This window comes from Trifolium pratense, linkage group LG7, assembly GCF_020283565.1.
Source record: "Trifolium pratense cultivar HEN17-A07 linkage group LG7, ARS_RC_1.1, whole genome shotgun sequence".
Lineage (NCBI taxonomy): Eukaryota > Viridiplantae > Streptophyta > Magnoliopsida > Fabales > Fabaceae > Trifolium > Trifolium pratense.
The window spans coordinates 2,922,241-2,932,706 of record NC_060065.1 but is presented as its reverse complement, the minus strand read 5'-3'; the positions used below and the strand labels follow the sequence as shown (position 1 = coordinate 2,932,706).

General features: G+C 35.6%; 1 protein-coding gene across 3 annotated transcripts; it reads left to right on the top strand.

The window, feature by feature from the left end:
• Window positions 1–731: 731 nt before the first annotated feature.
• On the top strand, window positions 732–9,403 carry LOC123893638 (sucrose transport protein SUC4-like). Of its 3 annotated transcripts, none has more exons than XR_006803523.1 (6): window positions 732–1,436; window positions 3,055–3,791; window positions 4,268–4,331; window positions 4,416–4,459; window positions 6,161–6,378; window positions 9,134–9,403. XR_006803523.1 is itself a non-coding variant. In XM_045943404.1 (5 exons), the coding sequence occupies exons 1-5, from the start codon at window positions 914–916 to the stop codon at window positions 6,317–6,319; spliced, it is 1,527 nt and encodes a 508-aa protein (XP_045799360.1). In that variant the 5' UTR covers window positions 732–913; the 3' UTR covers window positions 6,320–6,789. The 3 variants fall into 3 exon arrangements, 1 of the variants encoding a protein (XP_045799360.1); XR_006803522.1 differs by lacking the exon at window positions 9,134–9,403 and adding an exon at window positions 6,663–6,789; XM_045943404.1 differs by lacking the exon at window positions 9,134–9,403 and having other exon boundaries at window positions 6,161–6,789.
• Window positions 9,404–10,466: the final 1,063 nt, after the last annotated feature.

Sequence of the window (10,466 nt, the reverse complement as noted above, 5' to 3'; positions counted from 1 at the left end):
GCAGCTGGACTGTCATCTATCTTGGGTTCCGCAGCTTGTCAGCAAGGGAGTGCGGCAGAAAGAGTGTTTGCCTTGTGTCGGAATGAGGATTACGCTACTATAGGTAGAGTGGCTACGCTGTTATGGAGAATATGGCATAACCGGAATGATAAAATTTGGAATGATAATGTTAGAAGTCCAAACCAAATTGGCCGGGCTGCGTTTGGTCATTGGAACGAGTGGGTTGCAGTCCATAAGCTGCGAAGTAATGATGATCCTGATGTTCCGCTTGTCAGCACCAATCGGTGGGAAAAGCCTCGTATTGGATGGTTAAAGTGCAATGTAGATGCATCATTTTTTGTCAGTGCAGGTAGGACTGCGATGGGTGCTTGCTTTCGTAATAATTCTGGTGAGTTTATGGCTGGAATTACGCAGTGGAAGCAGCTGACTTTATCCACGGAAGAGGGTGAAACATGGGCATTATTGCAAGCTATGAATGAAGCTAAGAGTAGAGGTTTTGAAAACGTCCAATGTGTGAACTTTGAAGTTAAGTTTATTAGAAGACAAGTGAATTTGGTTGCTCACACTTTAGTTAGGGCGGCCAATTCTTAGACTAGTTTTCATAGATTTGAGATTATTCCTTCATGTATTGAACTTTTGATAAGTAATGAAATGCTGTAAGTTTATTTGGTTAAAAAAAAAAAAAAATCACAGTGAGTAACTGAACCACAACAGCTACGACAATAGAATAGAAGAGAATATAAATCCAAAACCCGCCACATCTTCTTCTATACGCTTTCTCTCTCATCATCCTATTCTTGCGTGTGATGCCCTTAAGAAACGGTCACAAAGTTCTTGTTCTCAATCTCAAACTCAAACTAGAGACGAAGATGAAGACAAAAAACAATTCACAAAAACACTACAACAACTCACAATGCCGAATCCAGAAACTAACCGTCAACACAATCGCCAATCTCACCGCTCCAAAACTCGACCCTCATCGGTTCGAACCAAACCTCGATCCAAATCAAGAGTTCCTCTTACCAAATTACTCCGAGTAGCTTCAGTTGCCGGTGGTATTCAATTTGGTTGGGCTTTACAGCTCTCTCTTCTAACCCCTTATGTTCAACAGCTCGGAATCCCTCACGCTTGGGCTAGCATTATATGGCTCTGTGGGCCTCTTTCTGGGCTTCTTGTTCAACCGGTGGTTGGTCATTTGAGTGATCGGTGTACTAGTCGATTCGGTCGTCGGAGACCGTTTATTTTCGGGGGAGCTGTGTTTATAGTTATTTCTGTTCTTATTATTGGTCATGCTGCTGATTTGGGATGGAAATTTGGTGATACAAAGGAACATCGAAGTTCCGCGGTGGGGTTTTTTGTTTTCGGGTTTTGGATTTTGGATGTTGCTAATAATGTTACTCAAGGTCCTTGTAGAGCATTGCTTGGTGATCTCACTGGTGAGCTTTTCTCATCCATATGAATGTTATGATCTGAAATCAGTTGTAATTGCAATTTGTTGAATGAAAACCCTAATTGAACTTGTTTTGTTATTTTCTGATCAAATGCTAATTGAGTAAGTAACATTGAATTGTGCATTTGTTTTTTGTTTTTGTTTTTATAAATGAGATTATATATTGTATGGTATTGTATAGTGCTGGATGTTTAGTTGTGTTGTATTTCTCTCATTGTTGTGAGATGCTAGGTAAAGTTGGTTATCTGCAAATGTCATAAATGCATGACAACAAACGTCAATTGACTTGAAAGACAAAGACAACCGAATGTTGTGTTGTGTGTGCGTCTCTATGTTACAATGTGATTTCCATTTATTTCTCAAGCGATGAGCTAGCATGTATGTCTGTTTACCAAAATACAGGCCTGGATAAGAGTTTATAAGTGAGAGGCAATCCTCACCTTACAAGCCGGTTTTGTAGGGTTGAGTTAGGCCCAATACCCAATTCTAAGAATATTCGTGAATGTTTTTTTTCTAAATTTCTAATGATTACCATTTACGACAACAATTGGCAAAATATTGATTTCTAAAGTGTTTTAGAACATGTTCATGGGTCTTAGAAATTTTAGGTCTAAAATCATTTCTTAGGTTTTGTGAATTCCAACTGCTTTCTGTGATCCCCCTTAACAGTGTGTATAGTTTATATCAGAATGCGTGAGATGCTAACCTGGCAATCATTGCTACTCACTTGATTATTTGAAAGATGATTTCTCTGTCATGCACCTCTTTTAGTGGATTAGACACCTAATTTATTTAAAAAGGCAAATGATGTTTCTGCTGTTGATTTTGAAGGGATCTTTATGTAGAGGACACTTCCTTTAAAAAGATTTTTTCCTTGCCTGTTTTGTTTAGTTCTCATTACTTTTTCTTCTTTGCACCGTTATTCCCTGTTGAATTTCTATGATAACATGTATTTCACCGTAACTTGAAACTCCTATTTTAGAAAGTGCTAAAGATTGAACTACTTTATGTTAAATGCAGAGGTTTTGACAAGAAGCACACTGTTTCGTGTCATTGTGAAATATGCTGTTGTTTGTAGATTTTATCATTTGATTCCAAGGAGAAAATGTATAGAATGTAGAGTCCTTTTTTATAACTCTTCAATTTAAGGAGACTCATAGTGTCAAATTAGATAATTTTTTGTATTATACTGACATACTATATAAATACTCTACTAGATAATGCTTATATAATCTGCTATTTCAACATCATCATATTTACCTCTAAAGATTGGAGTTTCCTAAGACTAGGTGAACAAGGTCTTTTTCTAAGAATGGAGCTTCCTAAGACTAGGTGAACTATCATATCCCACATTTGATAGATAGTTCTAAAGGACTATATTTGCACAACAAATTTTTAGATGATTCAAGAGGACTATATTTTGGCGGAAGACTAAATTGACTGATGTTTTTTAATTTAAGGGGGCTAAATTGTCATTTTACAAATTTGAGGGACTAAATTATCCGACCACTCACCCTTACGATTTTGTAGACTAAAATGCTGATTTACTCCATTGACATCCTTCATGTTTTATTAATCTATCTTTTTCTTCTTTGAAATGTAAGGTAAGGATCATCGAAGGACACGTGTCGCAAATGCTTATTTCTCCTTATTTATGGCTATTGGTAACATTCTTGGATATGCAACTGGATCATACAGTGGTTGGTACAAGGTCTTTCCTTTCACGCTTACCCCTGCATGCAATATTAGTTGTGCGAATCTCAAGTCTGCTTTCTTTCTGGACATTATTTTCATTCTGATCACCACCTATATCAGTATCATGGCAGCTAATGAGGTGCCTCTAGGGTCAAGTGAGGCAGCCAATGCTGAAGCAGCAGAGTCAGGTGGTAGTGCGGAAGAAGCTTTTCTGTGGGAGCTATTTGGGACATTCAGATATTTTTCAAAGCCTATATGGGTAATATTGTCTGTTACTGCTCTAACATGGATTGCGTGGTTTCCATTTCTTCTATTTGATACCGATTGGATGGGCCGAGAAATTTATGGCGGTGAGCCAAACGGAGGCACTAGTTATGATACCGGAGTTAGAATGGGGGCACTTGGTTTATTGCTTAATTCAGTTGTTCTTGGAATAACATCATTACTCATGGAGAGGCTATGCAGGAAGCGGGGGCCTGGGTTTGTGTGGGGAGTTGCAAACATCCTAATGGCCATCTGCTTTGTAGCAATGCTTGTAGTAACCTATGTGGCAAATACCATTGGTTATTTAGGCAAAGATCTACCGCCCACCAGAATCGTGATATATGCACTGACAATCTTTACCATTCTCGGGTTTCCACTGGCAGTAAGTTGCTTTATCTACCGCTAAAAGCATATTGTTTGTTCATTTTCTGTCTCTTATGTTCCTCCAAATCAACTTCAGTCCTTTTGCACATATTTTTTTGAAATATCAAATGTTCGTAGTCTACGAATCGTAGATATGAAGTGTGTCACGTAGTTGATTTTGGCCATATAATCTCGTTCCCCAAAACGGTGACCCTTTTGTTCTCCTAGTTCCTTAAAATCTTCATATATTATGTTCTAGCATTTTTCTTTTAAAAAATTTCAGTGGCTCGTACATGTGAAGTTTCTTGACTGCTGACTGAATATTGGCCGCATAATCTTCTCAACTCAATCCTTGCATGTTTTCTTAAACTTTTAGTTTGAGGGCCACAATGTGATGCAAAATGAATCTGGAAATGGTCCCATTGGTTATGCTTAAGTTTAAGAATGTATGTGTATTGAGCTCTATATTTAATTTAATCAGCTTGATTATTTCAGATCACTTACAGTGTTCCATATGCCTTAATTTCTACGCATATTCAGTCATTGGGGCTCGGCCAAGGTGGGCAGGATTGATACCTTATTATTCTTTCTTGGATATATGTATATAAATATAAATATTTATATTAATTGTTGGTACTTTCAGGATTGTCAATGGGAGTGCTAAATCTTGCAATCGTGCTCCCACAGGTATTGCCTCTTTAGAATATCTGCTTTTTTAACGGTTAAATGCTCCACCCCTGGACAGAGATCCAAATGTAGATTTGTGAAATTGTTTAGCACTTCCAATAGTTGTTTAGTGTGCTAATTTAGCTTAAATTCTAAAAACAAAGATTCGTGGAATTGCTTAGCATTCCCAATAGTTGTTTAAGTAAACTAATTTAGCTTAAATAATCAAAACATATTCTCTTGAATTAAATGTGAGAAATGGTCCCGAGTCTTGAGGTGACCACTCACAATTTCATCACTGGATAAAAAATTATAATTTGAATAATCAATTAATTGAGGTTGATACATGTTGTCTTCTAAATTTCTAATATTCTTAGTGGCAACAGGCAGCAAGATATCTGCAATCCTGTACTATGAAGTTGCCAAAATCCAAATATGAGACTTTTAGGTCTCTCTCAATGGGTTTCTCTAAATAAAACTATAAGCACAGTGGGTTTCATGCTGGGGCCAGATTTCTATGACTTTTGGGATGCGCTGTGAATAAGAAACATGAAAATCAATAGGGAATTATGACAGAAAAAATTAGAGCGTCTCATTATGATTGAAGTGTCATGTCTTCTCTGGTACAACTGTCCAGTAAGGGTCTCACACAGACGGACAGGGATCCTCTCCCGTGAGGATTTCACTGGAGGGAGTCCAGTGGAGATCCTCACCATTCAATGTGTTTTTTTATTACATAAATCAACTGCAAAATAAAATAAAATAATGTATGGTCCAAATTTAACTGCAGAAACGTTTAATGGGAGAGAATCAGAGAATCTGCACTCCACACGAACATAACTCATTTTTAAAAGTATCCATGTTTAGTGTTTCAGCATTTGATATACTGAACTCATTCACACTCTCATCTTTTCAGTGCATGACTATTACAATCTGTTCATTGTTACATGACTAGAGAATAAATTATTGGATAGAAGAGTGGAATATGAATACAACAATAAATCCCCTTCAACAAAAGTGCAAAAAAAAATACTAATAAATAAATAAATAAAGGTCACAAGCTTTACATATCTCTGGAGAAGATTTTGTTAGAGAAACCATGGTCTGACACTGGAGGTCTGGAGTCATGGAGAAATTCTTATCACATGAAATATTTAAGGATAAGAAAGAACACTCAAGACCATGGGCATTTCGCTCCAGAGATATTCACCTTAAAAAGAAAATTTAGCACAACTCAAACAATTAAAATTGCTACTGAGATACAATATATCTGGCTGGCGCCTTCACTTAGAAGAACTACTAAATACTCAATAAGATGAGTTACATACTGGTCAATACCATTTGTTCAGAATCCACTGTGCTTTGGTTAATCAATAGGTTCATGAATGATTACCACTTTGTATGTGAAAATCATATGCAGTGCTAAATAGTGGTCTCAATGTATTCATATTTGTGATCCATCAATGTCTAGAATTAGATATTGTTGGAGACAGAAAGGCATTGAGATTTAGCTAGAGTGGCATGAGGTATATCCTTTGTCATACAAATTTGATGTACAATTTATTTGCACTTTTGTTTTCTCCCAAACATCCCATTTCAAGCGACAAATTTAATGACGACTTGACGAAAACTTTTTAAGAAAGGATTTTAGTGGTGCATGGCCGCATGGGATTTGTATTTGTTTTAGCTACGGAGTTTATATATTTTTCATATTTGAAACAGATGATAGTGTCCTTAGGAAGTGGACCATGGGATCAGTTATTTGGTGGAGGAAACTCTCCAGCCTTTGCTGTGGCAGCTGTTGCAGCCCTTGCTAGTGGACTCATAGCTGTCTTGGCTATTCCCCGAACCGGTGCTCAAAAGCCTAGAAGCCCAGTATGAGTTGTTCGTTCTGCTTTTGGTACAGATTTCTTTTGAAGAGGGATTATGAAATTGAACAGGTAGAAATAATTTGTATATAATTATGTTTTACTTTTATTAGTAGTTTTTATTTTATTTTATTTTCTTGAGTTTTCCTTTCACAAAAAACCTCCCTCCCCATATTTTTTCTTTCTAATATGAATAATGGAATACATTGATGCGTTTTCATCTGGTTGGTCATTATTTAAAACCAATGACCTAAATTTAGAGTGCTATTACTTTTTGAAGTTTTGGAAACTTCAGACTTTTTCCTTGTTTTCTTCTTCTTAGTGATCTTGATGAGTGAGTGGTATGTTTAAAACAGTGAGAATATCTGTTTCGTTAACCATGGGGGACCATGTACTGGCGGTAAGAAAGAATGAATACTCTTGATGTACAAGGATTACCGAACAATGTAAAAGAAGCAATTCATATTGCACTGCTTTTTCAAACATCCTGGCAACTCAAATGTAATCATAAAAGCTATCACCAAAATATTGATTAGATTATCTGAACTCAGTGGGGAATTTCTTCATTGTAAATCTGTCCCACCTGTGAAAGATGTTGCTTTTAAAGGTTAAATGTAGTAGGAAAGTATGTAGGGCATCTTCTATTGGTTCCAAAATTACTCAGGCAACATCCTTTCTAACAAAGATGAGTTGCTGCTGATTGGGAATTATTCCACATGAAAAATTCTTTTTGTTGAGGTAATGCTGTGCATCAGTGCTTCAAGCATTGATGTATCGGAATCTTAGAATTTGCTGTGATATGTTTGTTTTAGTTTCATGAATGTGCTTAGTGGCCAATAGTGAATATGCTAATTGTGTCCAAACCTTGCTTGAGACATGGTTTAAATACTCCTAGGCATATGAGTATATTTTTTTCTTTGAAGCACAATTATTCAACCAGCCAAGGGTTTTGATTTATAATGGTCATTTAATGTGGACATTTAATTTATTTTGCTTCTTTTGAACCATAGAATAAATTCTCATGTTAAGTACATATTTCACTCTTCATGAAAGTCTGATTTGCTTTCAATTCTTCGTACAATTCCTGTTACTAAGACTCAAAGAGCATTTAAAAAATACCAACCTTTATATCATCATTTGTCCTAACTACTAGTGATCCAATTTTTGAATCATGTGCCAGCTGCACAACTGGAATTGCCTGCAATACTAATTTATGTTTGGATAGATTTTGCAGGTTAATTATAGTCCATGGTTAATTAGTGTTAATTCTTGATAAGAGGATAAAGTGAACAATTTGCACATAGCTATAGTTTCTTTAGTTAATCTGTAATATCCAGAGTATTAGTGTTCAGTCATAAGCACCCCACATCTAATTAAAGAGTTGGACTCAAGTAGTCAACGAGCTTCCATGAAGGTTGAATTAATTGGGAGTATCGAGTTTGGACTCAGGTAGTCGATGAGCATCCCACTGTGTTCAAATGTTGTGACTATACATGAACGACTCATTTACATTTTAGTTGCTTGCTGGGTTAGAAAAAAAATCTATCTGGTCCCCAATAAGACAACTTGTTTAAGATATAGACCACAGTAAATCTGAATGCCATCATTACATGATCTTGAACTTTTACGTGTTATAGTAAAGAATTAAATCAAATCCCTTGGTGGGATCTCTGAATTTCCTCAACAGCACTTTCCCATTACAAAGAGGATGCTAAATTCCAGATGGGTTATATTCGAATTATTAAGTGTTTAATTCATTCATTGGAAGAGACTGAGTTTTTAAAATTGTTCATTGTCAGAACTTTTGCTGTTGCTTTATTATCAGAGCATTGGGTTCCCTCACAATGATACATGTCTTTCATTGACAATGAGCTACAAGTAATGGAATCTGACATGGGGTGGCCTTATGATTCAGAGAATTTTAATCAATTTTCCTTAGAATATACAATGAAACAAACTTAATTAAAGGTGCTCAGAGTGCAAGTGAAAATGAGAGGTGCTACTTAGTAATCTATTCTGGTGCATGTATTGTTTCCTCATATTCAATCACCAACACCATGTACTCCCTCTACCACAGACAGAATCCTCATAATCTCATACCCTTTTTGGACACAATTAATTAATTAATTAAATGCTTGTAATTGGGGCACTTAATTATCTCTCTAATGTTTCCCATCTCCCATCTGTCTCTTCTTCATACATACGGCCAACTACCATCATTCTCCATTAACACCACACTCCATATGTGGTCCCTCCATGTCACCAACACCTACCTCTATAATCCATACATATATTCACGGATTTGGATTCAGTGAAGTTGACTGCATGCAGTCAGTAAATCTAGACCGTCTACATGTGATCGACTGCACTGCAGTCGGTGAATTCCCGACTGCACTGAACCCCTATCCATATATTCACACATGTACGTACATATGCATATCCACGAAGTAGAATTAGATAATCTTATTCCTGTTAACATAACTCGATTGGCAGGGACATTGCATAATATTGCAAGAATCAGGGTTTGAATCCTGATACTCTCACTTATTTATCTTAAAAGATGAAATTTTAGTCACCAAACTACTTGATAAAAAAAAAAAAAAAGATAATCTTTATAAAGGTGAGAATGGGAAGAAAAAAAGTGTGATATATATAATATCCATTTGTGGATTTGACCTTTTGTTCCTCAATAAAATCCAAGGATGGAACTCAACTACTTTTTATTTTAAAAAAGAGGCCATATCAAAATACATGGCAACTAATCTGTGATTAATGAATTAATTAATTTTTAATATTGTTTGTTTCATCTTTGTTTTATTGCTTGTAGGGGCAAATCTATCCTCTAAGCAAATATCAACAAGTGATAATACTACAAATCTACAACAATTATTACAAGGAGAGTAGTAGTAGTACTACATAAGCAAAGAGAAGAGGCATGCAGAGAAAACGTGTGGGGCCTACAATAGATGCGAAAGAAAACTTGCTTCCTCTGTTGTAACCAAGGGAATGTTTGGGCCTTTGGATGCTTCATATGGTTCGTCTATATATAGACTGTAGTTGGGTTGTGAATTTAGAATCAAACATGCATGCATTTGCATTTGCTTCTCTTAAACAAAACAAAACATGCAATGCCAAAACATTATTTCTTTTTTATTCCTACACTACAAAATACTACAAATTTCCAACCTGCAACAAAGTTTGTTGCAGTAAAATAAAAGTATGTTAGAAATTAATTTTTTTTACAGCAAAGACCAATTAGTAATTACTATTTACTAGTACTACTGCATACGTATCCGTATGTGTGTGTCTATGCTTGTCGTATGTGAAGTACCCCATGCGGCAAAAGCAGAAAAGAAGAAACAGAGAACAAAATAGGAAAATAATTATTATAATAAATTAATAATAATTGGTTGATTTTAGACGTAGAGGAATATATTGGCTTCACCATATCAGTTTTTTGTTCAACTTGGCATCACCAGTTTGATTGAGGATAAAATTCGTTATGTTTCCTACACATGAACGGAAATCAAAAGCTAATCGTGGTGTTTTAAATTATTATTCTCAATACCAACAATGAATCGGTCCAAATTGTAAGAATTTTGTTCCCCTTAAACATGTGGTGAGGAGTTCGATTCATGGCTCATGCATACGGAAAAAAATTCGGTTAGATGAAGTGTGCTCCACAAATTCCCCGATGGAAATTAGTCATCGCTAACGACGGTGGAAACTTCGTACCAATATCATATTAACTCAAAATAAAAAAAAATATTATTCTCAATTATTCATTCCATTATCCATTGAGATTTCAAAGGATTTTAAAAGACTTTTTTATGATACAAAAGTCTTGAGGTATTCAATCAAGACTTTTACAAAAGTCAAATAAATCTTGTGGTATTCAATCAAGACAATTAAGATTTTTTTTCAGGGCAACAAAATCCGCTGGTATTCAATTAAGATTTCATACCACTTTTAAAATATCTATTGGTATTCAAAAGTCTACGGATTTTGATAGATTCTTATTTGGAATGAATTTTGACAGACTTTTTTGTTAAAAATACACACAAAACACTCATCCAACAATCCCACTCCAACCCATGAGACTTTTTATAATCTTCCAAGACTTTTTTTTTTCTCTCTTCATCTTCTGCAGAACAGGAATA